At 42.8% G+C, this 24662-nt stretch overlaps 1 protein-coding gene across 5 annotated transcripts in view; it reads left to right on the top strand.

The window, feature by feature from the left end:
• The window catches only part of MAN2B2 (mannosidase alpha class 2B member 2), a 64950-nt gene extending 41304 nt beyond the window's left edge, over positions 1 to 23646 (top strand). For 3 of the 5 annotated variants that reach the window (XM_054030513.1, XM_054030516.1, XM_054030515.1), the window contains 12 exons: positions 3086 to 3276; positions 4197 to 4383; positions 6401 to 6534; positions 7896 to 8152; positions 12316 to 12507; positions 14882 to 15134; positions 15240 to 15350; positions 15460 to 15652; positions 16241 to 16384; positions 16887 to 17053; positions 18874 to 18991; positions 23282 to 23646. In XM_054030513.1, coding sequence (XP_053886488.1) covers positions 3086 to 3276; positions 4197 to 4383; positions 6401 to 6534; positions 7896 to 8152; positions 12316 to 12507; positions 14882 to 15134; positions 15240 to 15350; positions 15460 to 15652; positions 16241 to 16384; positions 16887 to 17053; positions 18874 to 18991; positions 23282 to 23379 — 2045 coding nt within the window. In that variant the 3' untranslated portion in view covers positions 23380 to 23646. The remainder of the gene's footprint in view (positions 1 to 3085; positions 3277 to 4196; positions 4384 to 6400; positions 6535 to 7895; positions 8153 to 12315; positions 12508 to 14881; positions 15135 to 15239; positions 15351 to 15459; positions 15653 to 16240; positions 16385 to 16886; positions 17054 to 18873; positions 18992 to 23281) is intronic. The other 2 variants (XM_054030514.1, XM_054030517.1) reach the window with 2 other exon arrangements.
• Positions 23647 to 24662: the final 1016 nt, after the last annotated feature.

Here is a 24662-nt window from a genome sequence, read left to right as displayed (position 1 = left end):
AATGAGGTTGGTTTGACATGATTTGTTTTTGACACATTCATGTTGGCTATTCCTTATAATCTAATTATTTTCTGGGTGCTTACAAATTGATTGCTTAATTTGTTCCAGTATCTTTCAAGGTATTGAAGTTAGGGTGACATCTCAGTTCCTAATACTGGGAATTTGCTTCACAGTGCCTACAAAACGTTCCCCAGGAAAGTATTCTTCCAATTCAGAAGCAGATGTGGTTACCGGTGGATAAGGGTCAAGCTGTCCAAATTTCATTCACCCATGGCAGTAACCATTTTTTGCTTCTGTTTCTGTTGTAAGTGTAGCCTGGCTGTTTCATCATTTTCCTTTGCACTCTGGATAGACTCATGAGTATTCTGGACTATATTTAATCTGCTTGCCCAATATTCTGTGGCACTTACGCTGTTAATGTATTTTTTTAATTAATGATGAAAAGGGATCATTGCTTCCCATGACTCATTATACAGAATGATCTCCTGACTCACTCACCTCCATCTAGGGATTGCATCATTTCAGGTAACGCACTGATAAATGTACTGCGTGTACTTGCCATGAGCAAACCACCACAACCCCGTCTTTTGCGTGTTTTACCTGCCTGTATGTTCAGTGTACTTTACGTTCTGCAGTGGCTGTCATTACTTATTTGGGTTATGGTAGCACCCTCAATATGCTAGGAGATCTAAACACAATCTGTGCCTGTCACCAGCTCCTGGTGTAGTCTTTTGAGCCGTCTCTGCTGCTCCTGACTGGTCCTCCTTAGTTTCCCCTTGGTCAGGGCAGTTCTTGGACCCTCACCTCTAATTAAGTCTAGCAGTCTGCTTCAGTCTGTTGGCTGTGTTCGTGGAGGCAGCCAGGTGCAGGGGTATCGCCCTGTTGCTGTCCCAGGCCTTTCTGCCTCCCCTTCCTTCTCTGCACTCTCTCCTTTATAGCAGGCCATTGCCTCTATTGGCTGCAGGTGTGGGTGCCTGCCTCCATGACTGGCAGCTGCATGGGGGTGTTGTTAAACTGCTTGCCTGTAGACAGGAGAGGCTTTTCTCCCACTTCTGTTTATGCTCAATACGGGGTTTGTAGACCCCATTACAGTGACCCAGAAGGTTTACCCTGCCTCCTTATGAGCCTCACCTCAGTCGGTGAAAAATCATGGAGCAGGTCCTCAAGGAATCAATTTTGAAGCACTTTGAGGAGAGGAAAGTGATCAGGAACAGTCAGCATGGATTCACCAAGGGCAAGTCATGTCTGACTAACGTAATTGCCTTCTATGATGAGATAACTGGCTCTGTGGGTGAGGGGAAAGCAATGGACATCAAGTTATTCCTTGACTTTAGCAAAGCTTTTGATACCGTCTCCCACAGTATTCTTGCCTGCAAGTTAAAGAAGTATGGGCTGGATGAATGAACTATAAGATGGATAGAAAGCTGGCTAGATCATCAGGCTCAATGGGTAGTGATCAATGGCTCCATGTCTAGTTGGAAGCCGGTATCAAGCGGAGTGCCCCAAGGGTCAGTCCTGGGGCCGGTTTTATTCAGTATCTTCATTAATGATCTGGAGGATGGCGTGGATTGCACCCTCAGCAAGTTTGCAGATGACGCTAAACTGGGAGGAATGGTAGATACGCTGGAGGGTAGGGATATGATACAGAGGGACATAGACAAATTAGAGGATTGGGCCAAAAGAAATCTGATGAGGTTCAACAAGTGTGAAGGAAGGAAGGAAGAATCTCATGCACTGCTACAGATTAGGGACCGAGTGGCTAGGCAGCAGTTCTGCAGAAAAGGACCTAGGGGTTACAGTGGACGAGAAGCTGGATATGAGTCAACAATGTGCCCTTGTTGCCAAGAAGGCTAACAGCATTTTGGGCTGTATAAGTAGAAGCATTCCCAGCAGATCGAGGGACATGAACATTCCCCTCTATTCGACATTGGTGAGGCCTCATCTGGAGTACTGTGTCCAGTTTTGGGCCCCACACTACAAGAAGGATGTGGAAAAATTGGAAAGAGTCCAGCGGAAGGCAACAAAAATGATTAGGGGGCTGGAGCACGAATTATGAGGAGAGGCTGAGGGAACTGGGATTATTTAGTCTGCAGAAGAGAAGATTTGATAGCTGCTTTCAACTACTTGAAAGGGGGTTCCAAAGAGGATGGATCTAGACTGTTCTCAGTGGTACCAGATGATAGAACAAGGAGTAATGGTCTCAAGTTACAGTGGGGGAGGTTTAGGTTGGATATTAGGAAAAACTTTTTCAGTAGGAGGGTGGTGAAGCATTGGAATGGGTTACCTAGGGAGGTGGTGGAATCTCCTTCCTTACAGGTTTTTAGGGCCCAGCTTGACAAAGCCCTGGCTGGGATGATTTAGTTGGTGTTGGTCCTTCTTTGAGGGGGTTGGACTAGATGATCTCCTCAGGTCCCTTCGAACCCTGATATTCTATGATTATTGCAGTATATATTTAAATGACTGTGCACTTTTTCTGTTGTTAGTCTCACAAACAAATAATTGAAATTCTCCTCTTTGACCACTTGAGGGCATCTGTTGATAGATTTTGCAATCTCACTGTCTGTCCTGAATGGGTGTTTCCATATCCCCCATTCTACTCCAGCCAAGGAAATGAAATTAAAGCTCATTCTGTTTTACCTCCTCCTTTCAGTCAGGCATATGGCTGGGTCATGACAAATGATAACTAGCAATCATAAAGCCCTTATTTTATTGATTAAAAATATAATGTACTCCAATGACACTGCTGAATTTGTCTTGTACAATTTCATGGGAACTTAATCTCAGTAAGAAGAGGCTTATTTTCACAGATAATTGCCTCAGATCAGCAATCAGATTACTGGGTTTGTAGTACAAAGTACTGTAGCTTCCTGGTCGTGTCTATTTAATGCTCCGTGGTGAATGGATGGGGAGAGGGTGCTGTGACTTGTTCCACTTGATGCTTAGCATTATTTTCCCCTCACCAGCTGTTGCTTTTTGTAGATAAGAAGTTGCATAGTCGAGGAGTGTAACTAGTCAAAAATGGAATAAGCACGGGCTGAAATGTTCAGTACTTTACTGTGTGTCATGTCTCTCAAATTCTTCATAGAACCATTTCAAGCGTGGACTGGGTTTTATACTTCCCGCAGTGTTTTAAAAGGAATTGCACGGAGAGCAAGTTCACTTCTCTACGCTGGAGAGTCGTTTTTCACACAGTATGTTCAGAAATACCCAGCAGGTTCTGTTTGTAAATTCTGGGCCTTACAGCAGCTCCGCAGTCTTAGATGGGCAGTCTCTGAGGTAAACTTACACATTTTTGATTAGGAAAATTATATACACTGTTACCAAAAGTCACTTTTGAAGATGAATTCACAAATTATTTGTCATGAAAGTATTGGGCCATAATTTGCATCTGCAGTTAGTTGGTGGGCACAACTAATAGGATTCAGTCAGACAAGGACCTGATTATGCCCATAAATCAAGTTGTTTGGTTATGTACTGTCACTTACGCATCCAAGGGGTGGGTGGGTGTGTGTGTGCGTGTGTGCGTGCAAGTGGTAGGCATCACCAGCGTAGAAAGGCAAATAAAGCTCCAAGCCTCAGCCCTATTAAGGCCCTTTCCTCAGGACTTGTTTTATTATCTACAAAATAGTCATAAAACAAAGCAAACATAGTGGGAAAATACTGGATAATAGCCTCAGAGGCTTTTCCACCTTCAACCAATGTAAGAGTAGAGACACTCCCTTCCTCTTTTTGACCCAGCTTCCCCTTTTACACTCTGACCACAGCAGCCATGTGGCCTGTTGAGACCTGTTAACCTTTTATATGCTGCAGCACCTAGTCACAGGGTGCAATCAACTGTGGAGGTAATATTGTGCTGTAAAATTAAAGGCTAAATTGAGACCCAGAAAAAAATATCTGTCCTTATGTATTTCACTTCTTGTGACCCAATCGCTGATTATGTAGGCAGGCATTTAGAATAATCTCACACTGAAAGGAAAAGGGAGATGGAAATCTTTGTGTGTCTTGTCTTTGACTATCTTGCTTCGTTTATTACTCTTTAGGAATAGTCAAAATACAAATTTGGGACTACAATTGTAGGAAACCACTACATTAAATTATCTCACGTGTGGGGATGACTTATTCATAGTAATTCAAGTGAAGACCTAAACTTGGGATTCAAGTTGATTTGTAACTTTTAAATCCCTTTTAAATGTTAGGTTCAGCACCATGATGGTATAACAGGGACAGAATCCCCCAAGGTGAAGGACATGTATATGAATCATTTGATGGATGGAATAGTTAATGTGAAGAAACTGATGGCATCCATAATTTTAGACATAGACAATGCCAAGAAGAATGGAAAACTCTATTCTTATGTTTACAATAAAGACACAGGAAAACGAGGTAAGTCTTAAATTCGTTTTGTTTTTCGAGATTGGTGTATGAAGGGTAACATGTTCTCCTCCTAACATTAAATGGCCGAAGTGTTATCGTTGTAAGTAGAGCTGGGCAAAGTTTTTTCAGACAAATAGTTTATTAAACAAAAAATGCAGTTTTGGTCAACCCAAATCCTTGATTAAAGGATTAGAAAACATGTCTTACAGCGATAGACTCAAGGAGCTCAATCTTTTTAGCTTAACAAAAAGAAGGTTAAGAGGTGTCTTGATCATAGTATATAAGGACCTACATGGGGAACAAATATTTAATATGGACTCTTCAATATAGCAGAAAAAGGTATAACACCATCCAGTGGCTAGAAGTTGAAGCTTGACAAATTCAGACAGGAAATAAGGCATAAATTTGTAACAGGGAGGGTTAGTTAACTATTGGAACATTTTACCAAGAGTCATGGTGGATTTTCCATCACTGACACTTTTTAAATTCAAGATTGGATGTTTTTCTAAATGATATACTCTAGGAATGATTTTGGGGAAGGTCTGTGTTACATAGGAGGTCAGACTCAATGATCATCATAGTCCCTTTTGGCCTTGGAATCTATGAATCTATTAAAATGTTTGCAACTGTTGGACACAGATAATTTTGACCATTCACAAAATGGCCAGAGGAGGAGCTGGTGGTGGCACTGACACCAGTGCTGCTGTCCCATTCTCTCTCCACCATCCCCTTCACCCCCCCCCCCAAATAACCTTTAGCCCAATAGTTAGGACACTCACCTGGGATGTGGAAGACCCAGGTTTGAATCCCTGTCTAGAACAGATCCAAAACTGATTTTTTCCCCTCCAATTAATTGAAAATTCTAAAAAGCCCTAAAACCTGAACTTAATTTTTGTGTGTGCGCATCTCCTTTTTTGGAACTGAATGCCCAGCTCTAATTGTAAGCCATAGTTTGGAAAAAGCCATGTACCAAGCATACCCACCAACCCTCAAGCAAGGCAGCTGAGCCACCAAGTCTCAGGCATCCAAAACCAAAGATCATGCAGTAGGGACCCAGAGCTTTGTGTGAATAAAGACTTCAGGACTGGACCCCAAATTCTGCCTTCAGACATATGTCCAAAGGAGAACGTGGCATGACAAAGACTGTTCCTTAACTAGTCTTCCTAACTGGAGGAAGGAGTCTAGGATATACAGTAGTCAACTTTATGGAAGATTTTCCTTATGATTTACTGCCAGGGTATGCAAGAATTTATTAATGTGTTCTAGGAATCTGTTTATTCCAGGAAGATTATGGAGTTTCTTAAAAAAAAAAAAAAAAAAGCTGGTTTGTTTTGGAGACTTTTATTATTGTAGAATGAAAACAGTGCTTTGGGCAGCAGCTTGTGCATTGTTTATGGGATACTGAAATTAGGTTTCCCTATAGAATCTCCTGCATAAGACTACTGGTATTTAGGTTGTATGATTGGAAATAGAGGAGAACTTTTTATTGTCATCACTTAGTGGCTAGCCTGTTGTAATATAATATTGTCAAATGTGTTTTCTCTGAATTCTGGGCTTTTGTGTGGATCAAACAGAAGAATAATACAGGTCTGTTGCATCTTAGGCGCATTTAACATGTGCGATTTCAGCTTTATGCGGTCGGCAAAAACAAACAAAAAACAACAAAAAAAAGAGAAAAATAACAATTTAAATACTGTTTCTGTAGTGCAGGCGATTCCGCCCGCCATTACACTCAATGTAATTTTGACTATACGCGATTTTCGCTTTAGGCGCTGACTGCGGCACGTAACCCCAGCATAAGATGAGACAGACCTGTATACCAAAGGGGCATTGGCTTTATGCAGTATTATAAATATAGATCTGAATGTGCAACCATGATACACTCTTTGAGGCCTATTTTTTAGATTGAAACCTTAAAAGATGGTGATCATATTGTACCTGGGTAGTATGTTCCTTAAAAGAAAAATGACTGTGCATTACTGTTTCTTATTTTAAAGCTGTATTTTTACTTTGTGTGCATTAAAAGGTACAAGGAGTGTTGAACAATACATTATTGTCTATAATCCCCTGGCGTGGAACATCACTACCTTTGTCGTCGTTGCTATGAGCTACTCAGCAGTCAGTGTGTATGATGAATTGGGACATCCTGTACCGGCACAGGTACTGCGTGGTTATGTTAATGTATATATTGCATTTCTCTTTGTAACTGACTCTTTCATTACAGTACAGTCATTTCCAATACCCTTTTTTTCTCTCCCGCCCTCTTAGCAAGACATGATAGCTTCTTCTGTAAATTAGAAACAACATGATTATATTGGTTTTGCCCCAGTTGCTCATGTAATCAAGCACCCTGCCTATAAATCTGTTGTTCAGTCCAATTTACTTTCCCAAAACAGAAAGTATCACCAAAATGTATAATATTAAGGACAAGGGGGAGGATCCTGTATATTTTACAAGGATTTGAAATTATTTGGCACGTTAAGGATACAAAAGAGGCCCCAAGGGAGGAGTGTGTGGAGTGTGGGGCGGGCTTGCTCTCCCATAGTGGCAGTTCCTGTCCTGCAGGGCTGGGCCCAGCTCCCTCCTCCAGGCATGTCGACTTGCTGAACAAGATTGCAACATCACTTAGGTTTGACCCGGTTCCCCTGTGTTATGATGTAGGGGCGTCCGGGTCAAATTTCAGTGGGTGGTGTTGCAACCTGGCACGCGGGTTCACAGCACCAATCAGGTTTGTTCTTGCCTCATCTCTGCCATGACAGAGGAGCAGTTGGACTAAACCTGCTTAGCACTGCAACCCTGGGTGCCAGGTCACAATGCTCAGAGCGGACAAGCAGGCCCAGACCTGCAGGACAGGAACCACCACTAAAGAATGAGTGTGTGGCAGGCTTGCTCTTCACCCACCCCATCCTCACCAGGCTGGAAGAATTGTATGTTTATCTAGGCCAGAACCCAGTGATAGGTTAATCCAGCCCTGGGTATGGCGACCGATCCAAAACCTTTCCATAACCATTGGTAGGTTGGGATCCACTTTTTAGGAAACAGTGATTTTAAACACAATTTTGAAGTGTGTAGGCAGCCTCCGAGGAACCCCCCAGACGTTCCAATAATTTTTCTGTCATTCATCTTTTTTGTTAGTTTCAAGCGAGGTTTGTGTTTGTTTTTGTTTTTTCAATTACACTGGTATTTTAAGATGGATTTGAAGGCATTGTTGCACTCATTTAAATCAACAGCTTTGATTTCATGTTGGCAAGGAATTGGTTAAAATATTATCTAATCTCATAGTTAGACACTAATATTTATTCCCAAACAAAACCGTGACTCTTAAATTGAGGTTGCTAAATAACTCCCGCCCCTTATCAAAACCGAAAAAAAGAACATCATAATTCTAAATTTTAAAGGTGGACATGTTTGGAAATTCTCATGTGAAGATACCAGGTGAGACTTTACAAATATGCACATGTTAGACACATACAAATTAGCTCTGTCGGAAGTACAACATCATTCTCTCTCTTAACTTGCAGATCCAAAGCTCAGCAGAATACCCCTCTACCTACGATCTGTATATTCTTGTCACAATAAGTGGTCTCAGTTACCGAAGATACTGTGTTAAGTTATCAGCTGACAAGGAATCCGCATTCATTGCGAGATCAGTTAAATATGGACGAAAAGTCATAAAGCATGCTGATCATCAGAGTAGACGGCTGATTCCTGTGCTTAACGACTGCTACACAGTGATGTTTGACCAAAATACTAATCTAATGCACAGCATTACTGACAGGTGAGGCTACCAGCATTTTTAATTTTAGTCAAACAGCATTTTAGGATAAGCAAAACCCTTTTTAAAAAAGGAAATCCAGGTACTTGATCACATATTATCCTCTGAGGATTAACGACTAACGAGTGCTTTACAATCAAAGGACTTGAAAACTTTTCCCTTCTGCTCATTTTGTGAAGTGAGCTAATGAATGGTCTTATTCCTAGATCATGCTTTTTTCCCCTGTGATACTGAATCTGTGTATCAGAGTAGCAGCCGTGTTAGTCTGTATCCGCAAAAAGAACAGGAGTACTTGTGGCACCTTAAAGACTAACAAATTTATTAGAGCATAAGCTTTCGTGGACTACAGCCCACTTTTTCAGATGCATACCATCCGAAGAAGTGGGCTGTAGTCCACGAAAGCTTATGCTCTAATAAATTTGTTAGTCTCTAAGGTGCCACAAGTACTCCTGTTCTTTTTGTGAATCTGTGTAGTCAGTGTAATATTCATTGATTCATAAGTCCAAGGCCAGAAGGGATCACTTCGTTCATCTAGTCTGACTCTTGTATAGCACAGGCCATAGAACTTCCCCAAAATATTATGGTTAACTAACTTAGATTTTATAATGTACTAACTTTAGGAGATCGAGTATATTTAAAATAGATACTATAACAGGGTGCTCAAGTGCCCCCTTGTGGCTTTGCAGCCCCCCTGTTCATTAGCCCCCTCTGATGGGCCCTTAAACACTCCACACAGTCTCTGATATGGTTCACAGCACCCCTTCCCAGGGCTGGTTTAACCTCAAATAAAGTTCATGCCGTCCTCAGAGTCCTTAATCACAAAATAATTCCCAATGAGCCCCCAATGTGAAGTCCATAATCACAATTCAACAGTTCATACTTAGCTCCAGTTCTTCTGCCACACCGAGAGCTCTTCCTCTGCCAGTCTGCACCACCCAAAACCATTAGTGCCAACCCTTTCTGTCTGGAGCTCAGCCCTCTGGCCCTGGCTTCCTTCTTCTTTAGTGTCGTCCCTGTTCTGGGACAGAAGGCAGTCTATATACTGCCCTCCTCCAGAATTGTGGTCCTGATTGCTAGGAGAGAGGTGAAAGCTGCCCCACCACACACTACAGGGCTCCTGATGCTGGGCCCTTAAAGGAACAGTGTCCTGGGGGTTTTCCCCCCTCATCCAACTCCCAGTACCCCAGTTCTGCTTCCTCGCTTCTGCTACCAGGCCATTTTCTGGATCTTTGTTTATTCCAATATCCTGGAAATGGGGTCTTCTGGCCCCCTTTCCTCTTACACCAGTTGTCAAGGTTCCTTCCCCACTCTGAACTTTAGGGTACAGATGTGGGAACCTGCATGGAAAACTTCTAAGCTTAACTACCAGCTTAGATCTGGTTTTGCTGCCACCACTCCCAAGTGCTAACTCCCTTCCCTGGGTAGCCTTGAGAGACTCCTCCACCAATTCCCTGGTGAACACCGATCCAAAACCCCTTGGATCTTAAAACGAGGAGAAATTAATCATTTCCCCCTCTTCGCTTTCCCCCCACCAATTCCTGGTGAGTCCAGATCCAATCCCCTTGGATCTTAAAACAAGGAAAAATCAATCAGGTTCTTAAAAAGAAGGCTTTTAATTAAAGAAAAAAGGTAAAAATCATCTCTGTAAATCAGGATGGAAAATAACTTTACAGGGTAATCAAATTCAAAGAGCCCAAAGGAACCCTCCTCTAGCCTTAGGTTCAAAGTTACAGCAAACAGAGGTAAACACTCTAGCAAAAGGAACATTTACAAGTTGAGAAAACAAAGATAAACCTAACACGCCTTGCCTGGCTGTTACTTATAAGTTTGAAATATGAGAGACTTGTTCAGAAGATTTGGAGAGCATGGATTGATGTCTGGTCCCTCTTAGTCCCAAGAGCGAACAACCTCCAAATCACAGAGCACAAACAAAAGCCTTCCCCCCCACCAAGATTTGAAAGTATCTTGTCCCCTTATTGGTCCTTTGGGTCAGGTGTCAGCCAGGTTACCTGAGCTTCTTAACCCTTTACAGGTAAAAGGATTTTGGTGTCTCTGGTCAGGAGGGATTTTATAGTATTATACACAGGAGGGCTGTTACCCTTCACTTTATAGTTATGACACCAGTACATCCCGTTACAGATACAATATGAATCTACAGTCAATTTATATGATCTCACATGATGTAACAATAACCAAGTGCTCTCCTCCCCATCAGTAATTCCTACTGTGTTCTCTAAAACTGCTAGCTCTAGGATGGGAACATAGAGAACTTCTTAAAGAAAACCTGATGCTCCTTTTATTTATTTATATTTAAATAAAAGGAAATAAAACCAAAAAACTGACCAAGAGTGCAAACTAACTGAATACATCTGTCGCTTACAGGTCTGGATCCTCCCATGGTGTAAATTGCCATAGCTCCTTTGACGTCAGTGGAGTTACGCTGATTTACACCAGCAGACGGATCCAGCTCATAGTTTTCAAGTCAGCACATGCCTCTTACAAATGAGCTTGGATCTCCTTCACAGAGGTGGTTTTGCTTAGAATCATCTCCCTCACAGAGGTGGTTTTGCTTAGAATCATCTCCCTCACAGGGGTATTTGGAGGATTAACTAGTTACTAGTTTATGTTTGTCATCCGAAGAAGTGGGCTGTAGTCCACGAAAGCTTATGCTCTAATAAATCTGTTAGTCTCTAAGGTGCCACAAGTACTCCTGTTCTTTTTGCGGATACAGACTAACACGGCTGCTACTCTGATACTTTGAAGATGGAAAGTGATAAGCATTATTATTATTAGAGATGGGCCTGAACCAAAACCCTGGATCTGAACATTGAGAAAGATCAGATTCCATGTCCACCTTTTAAAATTGGGCCCTCTCTCTAGAATGGAGATAAATTAAAAATCTGGATTCAAACACCAACCTCAGAAATTTGGAGGATAGAAACTGTGAACCCAAATCTGCATTTGTGTGGCTCAGGCCTGTTATTGTGGTGAGTGATACTGAAATGTTATAGTTCACTGTTGAAGTTTTGGCAGGTTCCTTGGCATGGGAAAACCTTGAGGAATCCATAAATAAACACTATATCTGAAGGCTCTTCTTCTCCCCTGTCCTTCTCTATAACTTTTCTCCACCCCCTGCTGATGTATGGTAGTTTGTATCTGATGGGGCACAACATCCCTGTATAAACCCTCATACGAGGGAAGAGTAGTGGGGGTATCAGCAAGGTTATTCAGTACCATAAGGCTTGTTTTGAAATGGTGGGGAAAGGTGGTCGTCCCCTGTGGTCCTGCCTCCCCCCCACCCCCAATGGTATTTAGCTGGATGTCCACACTGGACCATTTTGCAGGTAGTTAGTGTTTGAGGGGGTTTAAAACTTCAATAAAGTGTCAGCCTCCGGTTGAACCAAAGTTACTGCGTGGAATCTTCATTCCTGCTGAGTCAATGACTGTGGCCGAACTGCTAATGGTTTTGTAGGAAATTAATGCTTTACACACAAATGGCCCATTAATAATGTTAACACTTACATAGAGCTTCATAATCACTGAATAATCCAATCCTCACAACTCCCCTGCAAAGGTTGTCGATAAGTATTGCCCCTGCTTTACAAAGGGAGCGGCAGGGGAGCGTGGGAGGGAAGTTGGAAGACTAAGGGCTAGTCTACACTACAAGCGCTAAAGCAGCGTAGCTGCACCACTGTAGCGCGTCTGGTGAAGAAGCTGTATGCTGACAGGAGAGAGCTCTCCCATTAGCATAATAAAACCACTTCCATACATTTTTATTCAGTTGAGAACCTTTGAACCCAGGTTCATAAGCAAATCTTGCTCTTATAAGACTTCAAATCATTGAGCTAATGGGAACAACTTAAGAAACATTTAGATTTGCTGAAAATACAAAATGACACAATTTCATGCAATTCCCAGTTAGGAGGCCAGTGACTATTTTATAACTATTTACAGTTGGTTCTGTGATGACAAATATTTAGCAAGAGGCACTTGCCTTCCCTGCTGGCCTCATCTCCTGCTGCCTATTTTATTAATTATTCATTTTAGCTAAAGAAACAGATATTTTCTAAGACTCTCATCCTCATTCCCCTTGCAATTAAGCGTTGCAGATAATACTTACACAATGTATATCTGTATAATACATTTTCCCCTTTATGGATTTACAGGAAGACTAACCAGACTGTCCAAGTAACTCAGGAGTTTCTTGAATATCATGTGAACGGAGATGTGAGGAAGGGGCCCATTTCAGATAACTACTTATTTACCTCAAATGGATCAGCTGTTGAAGAATCAGAAGCAGTGGGACTGGAAGTTGTTTCTGGAAACCTAGTGAGAGAGATCAGGCAATATTTTTACAGGTAAAGGTACTTGGGTGTGATTGAACCTCACTTGGATTTTTCATCCTTTTTACACATGTGGGAGTAATCCTGTACAACAGTGGTCTCCAACCTTTTTATGCCCAAGATCACTTTTTGAATCTAAGGGCAAGCCAGCATCTACTCTGCCCCTTCCCCGAGGCCATGCCTCTTCCCCAAAGCCCTGCCCTGCTCACTCCATCCCCCTTCTCTCTCTCTGTCGCTCACTCTCCCCCCACCCTCATGCACTTTCACCGGGCTGAGGTAGGGGTTTGGGAGGGGGCTCTGGGCTGAATCTGGGGCAGGGGGTTGGAGTGCAAGAGGGAGTGAGGAGTGTAAACTCTAGGAGGGAATTTGGGTGCAGGAGGGGGCTCCTGGCTGGGACAGGGGATTGGGGTGTGGGAGGGGGTGTGGGATCTGGGAGGGAGTTGGGTGCAGGAGGGGACTACAGACTGGAGCAGAGTGTTGGGGTACAGGAGGGAGTACAGGGTTCTGGTGTCTGGAAGGGAGGTCAGGCCTGGGGCAGGGGTTTGGGGTTGCAGGAGTGGGTTTGGGGTGCTGACTCTGGGAGGGAGCTCAGAGCTGGGGGTTGGGGTGCAGGATTGGGTATGGGGTGCTGGCTCCAGGAGGGGGCTCATGCTGGGGGTTGGGGTGCAGGAGGGGGTTCGGGGTGCAGGAGGGGGTATGGGATGCTGGCTACACGATGGGGCTGGGAGTTGGGGTGCGGCCTCCCGCTGGGCAGCACTTACCTCTGGCAGCTCCTGGTCGGTGGCAGGCGCAGCAAGGCTAAGGCAGCTCTCTGCCTACCCCAGCCCCACACCACTCCCAGAAGGGGCCAACGCACCCCTGCAGCCCCTGAGGGGGGAGGCATGTGGCTCCAGATGCTGCCCCTCTCTGCAAGCACCACCACCGCAGCTCCCATTGGCCACAGCTTCCCATTCCTGGCCAATGGGAGCTGCAGGGACAATGCTTGCAGGCAGGAGCAGCACGCAGAGGGAGACCCCTGCCCCCTCACAGCTGCGCTAGCTGCTTCCAGGAGCAGCGTGGGGCGGGGATAAGCAGAGAGTCTGCCTCAGTGGCAGCCCCACTACACCATTGCAGATTGCGATTGACTGGGAGATCCTCTAGGATCGACCAGTCAATCGCAATCAACCAGTTGATGACCTCTGCTGTACAGTCATCTCTAAACAGTTACATGTGTGTTGTACAGCTCTTAGTGGATTCTGTTTAACATGTGACCGGCGAAGAAGACATTGGTTAAGTACCTAGTTTAATGGTGCAACTGTGAATTTTGTTGGGGGGGGGAGGAAAGTTAGAAATGTGGTGTGTTCAGTTGTGGGTTGGTTTGTTTGTTTTTAACATGGAGTATCTGTGCAATTCAAAAACAAGATTCAAGTCTGCTGAGATCATGAATCTTCTATTTTGGTTGAATTTCGACAGGTCTCTAATTAGAGTACAAACTGCTATCTGCACATTGGAAAAAGAGCTAATTAAAGACAAAAGAGGGAACTGAATCCCCAACAATGAGGCATTCGGATCGCTTTTCTTTGAACTCTGAAGAACTAGCTACTTTTTCTCTATTTAAGAGTATTTACAGTCAACTACCTTTTAATTTTTCTATTAGCTGATGGTTGTTTTACTGAAGTTTTCTGTTACTTTAAGTGAAATTGCAATGCACAAGGATGGTTATTATGTCAAGAAAGATTTGGAATTACTGTACACATAGAAGATATAAAATGGAATTTGTATATGAAAATTCATGTTCTTTAGATGGAAAAATTGAACTCAGGTTTATTTATATCTTCCCCGAACGTAAACATATTGTTTAAATTGTTATTTACAATACTTGTCTGTGTAGCAATTCAACTGGAAAGTAAATATGTTCTAGATAGACTTTTCATTTCAATAATATTCATTTTGTATGTAAGGAGTTTTAAGGGTTTTTGTTTTTTTTTTGCTCTTTAGTAATAGAAGTCTCTACTGTAGTCTATACTTATATGACTATGAGAGTGAAAACAAGATAATATCCTTCCACTTAAGAGTGTATTAAGGAGAAATGACAGAAAAATAGCTATAATTTTAAACAATCCAAAATAAGAACATGATGTAAAATGAATGCCTCCTCCTTCCCCCCCCTCTTCCTCCCTCCCCCCCCCACCCCCCACACACAGTGCGCATGGGACACCAAGGAATACTGTAGAACTTCCCTTTATACAAACTGGATCTCTGAAATTTGAAAAGCTAAAAATCATTTCACTAGTTACACAAAGCAGATAAAATCCAGACAAAATACTGCAGGTTTATTAATAATGAAAACTGTGACCTGATATTAGTTTAACTTGCTAAACTTCACATTATTTACCCTCTTGTTTTGTAGGAATATAACTGCTCAGGATTACATGTATGTGGCATATTCAAGAATCTACAGTGTACCAGGAGGTTATGATGATAAGCTGCTTTGCCACAGGATAGAACAAGAATACAGGGTTGGACCTTTGGAACTAAATCGTGAGGCAATCTTCAGAACAAGCACAAATTTAAACACTAAGCAGACACTTCACACTGACAACAATGGCTATCAGATGCAGAAGAGACCATACAAGGCCTATGTGAATAATAGAGTGGCTCGGGTAGGCATAAAGCTGTAATCCAAAATCAAGTGTGTATCCTGTTTGTGCTCTGTTATGTTGCACAAACTTAATGTTTTTGTCGTTTGATTTATTGTTGGTCTTCAGAACTATTATCCTATGGTCCAGACTGCCTACATTGAGGATGACAGCATGAGGCTGATTCTGCTTGCAGAAAGATCTCATGGTGTCTCAAGTCAAGGAAATGGCCAAGTGGAGGTAATGAATGAAAATGTTTTTACAATAAAACAGTAATTTCATGGCTCCCTGTGATCTGAATAAAGCATGATGGCTGATGACTGTTCTGGCATTTATCTTCATCATGCAGGTGATGCTTCATAGGAGACTATGGAATAACCTTGAGTGGGACCTGAATTACAATCTCACTTTGAATGACACCTCGGTGGTTCGGCCAATGTTCTGGCTCATTTTAGGAACTAAGCCAGCCGCTGATGTTCTGTATCAGTCAAGTGCTCTGGCTTTAGAACACAGACCAGTTGTTATGTATGGAGAGCTAACAGGTAACTGTTCTACTTACCTTTTTTAAAACTAAGAATTGTTCCTTTCTTTTGCCTAAAGTCAGACTCCTAAGTCTATATTTAGGCACCTAAACAGCTGGCCTGCCTTTTCCAAGGTGAGCACCCACGATTTCTCATTGCCCTTTAAGAGGAGGTGCTGGATGATCAGCACCTTTGAAAATGGGGCTACTTTTCATGTGCATACCTCTCTAGATTTAGGAGCCTAACTCTAGGCATCCATTGGCTGAAAATCTCGGTGACAGTAGCTAACTGAGAGAACTTTTGAGTACAAGTTTAAAACATCTTTCAAATAAAAAAGCCGTGTAGTAGAATAGCAGCAGCAAGACTTGATGAAGCATGCTTTACTGGGGCACTAATATACTTTTCAGCCAGTTCAAGTCATGCTGCTTTCAGCTTAGTACCTCAGAACATCTGAAGAGAGAGTGCCTCACCCACTCCTGGTCTAGTTCAGACAGAGGGAGGGCACACTCTTCCCCTCCAAAAGCAATGCAGTGCCACTGGCCAGCGTTCTCTTTCTTGACATAACCATGTTTTACATGATAGCTTTTTTTTTTTTAATTTCACATACAGACAAACCAAAGCGGCATCGAGAACTTCATTCTGTTCAGAGAGATCCTGTAACCCTCCCAGCCAACCTACATCTCCAGACTCTAAGCATTCCTGGGTGGACATACAGCTCCAACCACACTGAGCAGCTACAGAATATTTACAGAGGTAGGTTCTCTTTTAGCGGTAAGTCATTTGTAGATGGAGATTATTCAGTGTGTAACACTTACAAAGGCTATTTTTCTCTACCTCCTTTATTTTGTAATTATTGTTATTAATTATCTGTATTACAGTAGCACCTGAACTAGGTCAGAGGCCTCTGTGCTGCGCAGACGTATAATAAAGACAGACCCTGCCTCAAAGAGTATAAGGGTCATTTAAGCACCCAGCTCCCTTTGAAAATATCCCCCATAAGATCTTTGAGGTAGAGTCTGTCTCTTACTAGATGTCTGTGCAGCATCTACACACTGGGGCTTGAGCTGGATTAAGGCCTTCAAATTCTACTGATGTAAATAAGTCAATGCGAGTTGGACATTTCCCTGTGTTTTGTACCTTTGAAAATCTCTTCCTGAAATCTTAGTTTAAGACAAGACACATGAGATGAGTAACTTCCAACAGAAACCTTGAGTTTTTAGCATTAAATAATAAAACCCGTTTTGGGTTTTTTTAGGTATACGAAAGCAAGAGGATGCAGACTTCAGACGTGTACTTCTAAGAATCAGGCATATGTATGAAGTGGGAGAGGATCCTGTGCTATCACAACCTGCAACAGTGAATCTGAAAGTAAAATTAATCACTCCTGCTAAAGCACCGCTTAGGGGTTGTCTACACGGTGGGGTAATGCGCTCTACTGAAGTGTGATTTCTAAATGCACTAATGTGTTGTGCATTAATTGGCCCATGTAGAACTTTCTGGTGTGCACTAAAGTGTGCTTTAATGTAGAACTTTTTCAAATTGCACCATGTTAAAGTGCAATAGAGAACCTTTAATACACAGACCAGATACCATGCATCACATTAGCATGCTTTAGAAATCACCCTCTGTAGAACACATTACCCCACCATGTAAATAAACCCTCAGCCTATCTTTGACTGCTGAAGAGGAATCTTGTTACAAAAACATAACCTTCCTCTTCCTTTAATTGGAAACCACTCAAAAAATGGACCCAGTAATGCTGCTACTGAGACTACTGGCAAAACTCTGCCTCTTGCTGAGGTTCCCCTACCCTTCACCACAATAGCCATTACTAAGGCTATGTTTTAGTCGCAGGTATTTTTAGTAAAAGTCATGGACAGGTCATGGGCAATAAACAAAAAGTCACTGCTCCGTGACCTGTCCACTAAAATACCTGTGACTAAATCTTACCTGCTGGGAGAGGGGCGCTCCTGAAGACTGCTGCTGGGGTGGGGAGGCAGCGCGGGACGACGCCTTTTCTGGGGGGGACAACTCGGGGTCCTGCTGCAGCTGGGGGTGGCCTGGGGCCACCTGCCACTGTTGGGGGCGGGGGGGAGAGAGGCGCGGCCCATGGCCCCACTGCCGCTGCTGGTCTGGGCGGTGAGGTGGCCCGCAACCCTGCCACTGTTGGTCCGGGCACAGCCGCCACTGGTCTGGGCAGCCCAGGGCCCCACCACCACTGGGCCCAGACTGCTGCTTCAGGGCAGCGCCGGGAACCAGCTGTCTGGGGCTACCAGAGCAGCGGCTGGTGTGGCTGGCCCTGGGCTTCCCCAGCTGCTGGGATGGTCCTGGGGTTAGCCGCACCAGCGCTGCAAAATTCACGGAGGTCACGGAAAGTCTTGGAAGCTGTGACCTCTGTGAATGATTCACAGCCTTAGCCTTTACCCGAGCTGAACAGCCATCGCTTTGACAGTAGAAAAATGTGCACAAGCATCTGTAGGATTGGGCCTATTGTGTAGATATTAATGTAATATTTGCTGTGATAACTTGAATGTTATAGACACCTGTCTGTGATTTCTTTGTATCTAATGTTGTTGCAAGTAGCACCTGAGATTACTGAAATGTGAAAGGTTTAGAGAGGGTAAACATTTATTTTTTTCTCTATTTTTTCCTCCAGTTGTTTTTTGTGCATTTGACAGCAATATGTGTCTGATCACTTTGACTGTATCTCTTGTAGAGACAGTTTCCCCTTTTGATTGTTTGGGCAGCAAGACTTTTTTAATTTTATTTTTAAATAGGAGATTGTGATTGTGACACCACAAATCCTGGCTGGGGAACACCAGGGCAGGTATAACACCTGACATGGGATTTCTGCTTGACTAGGATGTGGCAAAAAGAGCAGGAGTACTTGTGGCACCTTAGAGACTAATAAATTTACTTGAGCATAAGCTTTCGTGGGCTACAGCCTACTTCTTCGGATGTAGCAGTTGACCCAAAAGAGGAGGCTGCCCTCTTCAGTGTCAAGAACACGGTATCTAATAAGTGCTCTGGTGACTTAAAAAGGGGGATCCATTTGTGCTGAATCATCTGTGGTGGTTTTAAAGTATACACAGCTCTGATAGTAATTGCTGAGAGCGTTATACTTTTGAGATTAAAGATCAAAATTCTACCCTTGCCCAGCTGCTCACTGAGCAGATGAGAGCTGCAGTAGGCATTCCGTTAAGTAACATTAACTGGATATCTTGGGATTTCTTTTTATGTAGTCTCTGTTGAAAGGGTTGGGAACAGTGGAGTTGGTGGAAGAGCGGTCGCTCACAGGAACCTGGGACATAAACACTTTGGAGCGATGGAAATGGAAATCAGCACAACATATAAGCAAAGGTGGGTGGCAAACTAGATTTTATTTCCTTTTTTCAAGCCCCAACCTGTTGACAAGATATTGTGTTAACCGTGGTTCTTTCAACCCAAAGCTCTTGGTAACTTTTACTCTGTGCGAGGAGGTGTCAGGAAATAAATCAGGGGAGACACAGCCGTCCGACCGATAGATGGCTGGCACAAACAGGACAACACGAGTGCTTTCACTTAAAGCTAAACTTTACTTAATCTCAAGCACTTACACACGTCTGCAACAAGATTAGTAAAACACTCCCAACCCTTGATAATTACCAAAGCTGAGTGTGGCTTTCGGGTGGTACAGTGGTAGCCCGTCTGCCGGTGGGGAACACAAGATGCATCCAGAGGGAGAGGCCAGTCCCAAAGAGTCCCACCTATCTCAAGCTTTTCCCCTTATTTATACATTAGTAATACAATGACATGTCCCTTGAAGAAAACTTGTCAAGCAAACAGTTCCAATGGGCAAGCAAGAGGTTCCTTCTGATTCTTGATTAACCAGGTGTGGGTTTTTCCAGAGTCTGCAGCCTTGAGACTCCAATAGACATTCCTGAGGGTACACCCTGCTCTTTTAAAATGCATGTTTCAGCAACTTCAACATAACTCTTATCAGGAAGGACGCGGGGTCAAGCTGCCCTTTCTGAGGCATCCTAGCCCATCCTCCCCCCGCCTTGGTCAAGCTGCATGGCCACTTTACAGCCTGCTGACCACTTTACTGGTTTGCCAAAGTCTCCCTGTACAGATGGTATTTTCATTGGATGTTGCAGCTCAGGAAACAGTCTCACTGAGCGGATTCAAATGACCTAAAAGAGTTGTTATAGGTGGGGTTGGTAGTACAGCATATTATTAAATTTGCCTCAAACTTCCCATTATAAGTTTTCCCCTGTTTTCATTGCTTAAAACTTTGCCAAACTTTAACTGTTTGTGTGAAACTTTATATATTGGGAGTCTGCCTCAGGCTAAATGTTCTTCACAAATTTCAGCCAAAATTATTCAGCTATTTCTGAGAATGAGGCTAGGGAAAAATATGTAGTTTTACGCGTGATAAAAAAATGGTGGTGACCTCCTCTTTGAGAAATTCAGCCAGCCTCCTACTTTAGAGCAAGAACTTGAAATTTGGCAGATGAGTGGCTTTTGTTTGAAGGATATCTCTTTTGCCAGACCTGTGAAAATCTGCCCACATTTGGCCAAACATTGCAGATTGCACGTGCTTGGGAGACTTGCTAAAACTTGGTAGCTAAATTCCCCATACATTCCGTCTGTATGGAGCATGCTCCTATCTGCGGCGGAGTAGGATTTTCTCTTCAATTGCTACTCTGGGCTGCTGTGAACCAGGCTGTATCCAGGCATTGGTACTGAGAGCAGCGAGACTCTCTCCTGTGTTCTCAGTGACTCTCTACTGGGCCCAGGCACCATAGAGGAGGAAGCAACCTGATTCAAAAGCAGAGGGTGACAAGAGCTAGACCGTGGAGGAAGGGTAGGGGAGTAGATTGGGACAAGGAATCTGAGGGGAGGGTGGGATACTGGAACTGGAGGTTGGCCGGGGAGGATGTAAGGGAAAGGAAAGCTATGGGATGGGAGAGTGGCAAGACTGAGGTTGGCTGGGCAAGGAGACTGTGACAGGGAGCCAATGGGGTGAGAGGAGACAGATCTAATGAGGAGCCAGGGTGTGGGGAAAGAACTGGGATTGGCTGGGCAAAGAGACTGGGACATGAAGCCAAGGGAGCCAGATGCTGAGACTGGAGGAGGAGCCCGGGGAGGGAAGCTGGGAGCCAATGGGGACAAGGAATGTGGGTGGGGTAGGGAGTGACTGGAAGCCAGGAAAGACAGTACAGATAAGGAAATGAGAGGGGTGAAATGGGACTAACTGGGCAAAGAGGTGGAAGAAGGAGCTGGGGAAATTGTAGTGGAACTGGAAATGGTTGGGCAAGGAGACTGGGACAGGGATGAGAAACCTGTGGAGACTGGAAGCCCACAAGAATAGAATTGGGATAAGAAGCTGGGTGGGGAGGAGACAGAACTGGGACAGGGATGGTGCAGAAGGGATCAAACTTTTGGGGAAAAGGGTAAAAGAGCACAGCCCCCTTGAGATCCTGGAATAGAACTCAAGATTCTTGAGTCTTACCATTCCTCTGATGTCAGCAGAGGACTGAGAAACCCCCTGGCAAAGTGTCCATCCATGCTGATGACCCACATCGGTGTCAATATGATCCCACGTGACGGAAATTCTCTTTTTTTCACTTGGTTGTTTTAAGAACCTAGGATATCTTATCCCAAAAAATCCTATGTTAAAAGATCATTATTAAGGTTGCAAAGTCAAGCATTCAGAAGTTAGGAAACACTGAAATAAGGTTGCCCAGGCAATCTTAATTCAGCCCCCTTATGAGGATACATTACAACACAGTCTTCAATTACACGGTCGTACTTTTTTTTTCCACGGGGCCCCATCCTCACTCATTGCACAGGATGGGCGTCCTCTGGAATGAGTTGTGGTTCTGTAGTAAAGGAGGTTGTTTTCTGTAGGACCCCTGCCTCCTTTGTTGCAGGAGTTGGAAGGTGTGTAGTGAATGAGGCAGGGGATTGCAGGAAGAGACAGGACAGTCTTATGATTAAGGCAGTTGAATGTTGCTCTAGAGAATTGGATTCTGTCCCTGACACAGAGTTCCTATGTGATGCTAGACAAGTCACTGAAATCAAACTTTTCAGCAGTAGTCACTAATGGTATGTTCCTCATTTTTTGGGTGCCTGATTTGAGACGGGGATCTGATTTCCAGAAGTAAAGCCTTTACATCTGCAGCTGAAGTCAATGAGAGCTGTACTTTGAACATAGAAATATTATATAATGCTAAGTGCTCTGAAAAATCAGGTCCAGGTGTCTCAAATTAGACATGCAAAGTTGGGGTATTTGACCTTAATCTCAGGGTTTCTCAGTTTCCCATCTGTAAAATGGAGAGGATAATACCCCTCCCCCTTATCTCAAAGGGGTGTTGAGAAGATAAATTAATGTTTTTGAAGCACTTAGATACTGTAGTGATGTGCATCATAGGAAAGTCAATGAGCAGGGTTTGTATAGTGCAGTAAATAAGGTCTGGAGCCACATATTGAACAATGGAAATAAAACAAAATATTGAATAGTTGCTCATTAAGTGAGCACTGTCCATTCTGTGCACCGACTCTCAGTAGGTGCAATCTTGGACAGAGGACTGGCATCTATCAGAGTAACGCTCAGACCCTAGTTTGTGCATTTGTTTACTTTTTACCATAATTCATACAAAAGGTGGTTAGAAACCCAGATCAGAAAACCCACAGACTTTGGGGAAGTTGAGTTCCGTATCCAAAATGTGTGGTTTGGGCTAATTTCAAGTTCGTTTGTGGTTGTGTATTTGTCATATTGCACAGAGGCTGAGGTGGTGGTATTTTACTTTGTTTCTGACTTCTATTGCATTTTTTTCCTTTTTTTTAAGCATCTTTGTGGTTCTGGGTTTTGAGTTATGGTTTAAGGTACACAGAAGTTGCAGTAGTTAATATTGAATGTTAATATAAAAAAAAAGTTTCTTGAATTGTAATCTTGGCCAAGCCACTGACTGCATGACCTTGAGAAATGCAGGCAAACATAGGTAAGACACTAAGAGCTCGTCTACACTTAAAACGCTTCAATGTCAGAGCTGCGCCGCTGTAGCGCTTCAATGTAGACTCTCCCTAGAGTGACAGGAGGAATTCTCCCATTGGCATAGGTAATCCACCTCCCAGAAAGGTGGTAGCTAGGTCAACAGAAGAATCCTTCCATCATTCTAGTTCTGTCTACACTAGGGATTAGGTTGGCTTAACTACACGCTCAGGGATGTGGATTTTTCACACTCCTGAATGACGTAGTGAATCAGATTTAATTTTCTAGTGTAGACCAGGCTTAAGTGAACTGCAGAGCCACCTCAGCAAAGCAGCAGTTTTGGAATATTAAGTGTTGGATTTTTCTCTCCATTTGCCTGGACACTCTGGAAATGTGCACCTTTTCTTCTGCCTGAGAGTATCATTAGGGTGGGACTAGTATCAGTAGCATGAGGCAGAGAGTGAAAGGTGGATAGTTTACAGTATATTTTAAAATTATGAATGTGTGTTCCTTAGAGTTATAGGTGCAGCTGTTTAAATTAGAAAAGAAAATCTGTTCAAACCTAAGTGGATCAAAAATGTTGAGACAACAAAATACTGTGTGCATTTGATTTGAAATAAAGCTTTTCAGAATACATGACAAATCATAAACACCTGCATTTTTGCATTTTATAGGGCTCTCCAGTAATACAAAGAAGACCACAGAAAACTCTACTGTGACTATTCACCCAAAGGAAATTAGGACCTTTTTTGTGTACTTTCAAGGTCAATAAAAGTTTGCAGAGTATTCCTGGGCCAACTGTTGAATAATCTGCTGTCTTGCATCTGAAGAAGTGAGGTTCTTACCCACTAAAGCTTATGCTCCCAATACTTCTGTTAGTCTTAAAGGTGCCACAGGACCCTCTGTTGCTTTTAACCTGCTGCTGTTGTTTTTTAAAGAAATGAAGCAACCGTTTTGAGAACTTTTTTCCTACTATTGTAAATGGAAGGAATAATTCTTCTTTAATAAACTGTAAAACTTGATTAAATTATCAAAATTAGTTGCTGGTTCATTTGCTTCTTTTTAAAAGAAATGACCCCTTACTTTCTTAGGTCAGCTATTTAAAACATGCTTTTCTTGAAATTGAAAGTGTTTAACTTGAAAATAGGAAAAAAAGAGGAAAATATCTGACTGGCTATGACTCAAGTCTATACTGCAGTACAAATGTATCAGCCAGGACATGAAACTGGGAAGCTGTGATTGTATTTCTTTGCATTGTTAAATCCATTTCAGTTCTATCTATTTTTAAATTTTAAAAAATGGTGGGCTTTGCCTGGATTATTTAGTCTCTTGTTCTCATAAAGAATGTAAAGCTACAGTTGCCTGCCAAGTTCAGACAACATGTACACTGATTGTGAGAAATGTTCATTAATAACTATATTGGGAAGGAGTTACATGTGAAGGATTACATTTAGGGTTATAGAAGTGTTTGTTACAAATAGTAAGAACTGCATTTATTTAAGGTAATCTATTTTTTTAAAAAACACACACACTGGTGTTCTTTATTAGCTAAAGAAATGCTCTTCATCATAGAGAATTGGATTTTTTAAAACAAAATGAAATATGTTTCTCTATTATCTGCTCAATTCTACTAAATGTGGCGCTATGGTGCCTCATTGTGCTGTCATATACACCTGTGTAGATATGCTGAATGAAATGAAGTTACTCCAAATTTAAACCCATGTCTCTAGATCAGAATCAGGTCTGTCATTTTTAGTATTTTGAATTGCATCAGAAACTGTGAATTCTGCTTGCTGCAACATGGTGCAAAATATTCCGTGCTGTCTCCCTGCCTAGAGGGAGAAAAAAGGGAAAGAACATAGAGCAAATAGGGGCCACTTCATTTAAACCTATGGATTAATGTGGCCTATTGCTTCAAAAGTAACGCTAGTGTTGAATGTTTAGTTTCTTTGTATTGCCTCTGCTTAATATAGTACCAGTAGTCACAGCTAGCTTTCACATAACACCTCATTGAGGTCTTAGATAATAATGAAAATAGCATTTTACTGTTATATT

The sequence above is a fragment of the Malaclemys terrapin genome, chromosome 5 (assembly GCF_027887155.1).
Source record: "Malaclemys terrapin pileata isolate rMalTer1 chromosome 5, rMalTer1.hap1, whole genome shotgun sequence".
NCBI lineage: Eukaryota > Metazoa > Chordata > Testudines > Emydidae > Malaclemys > Malaclemys terrapin.
The sequence above is the reverse complement of the archived record's forward strand: the minus strand, read 5'-3'. Positions and strand labels throughout refer to the sequence as shown.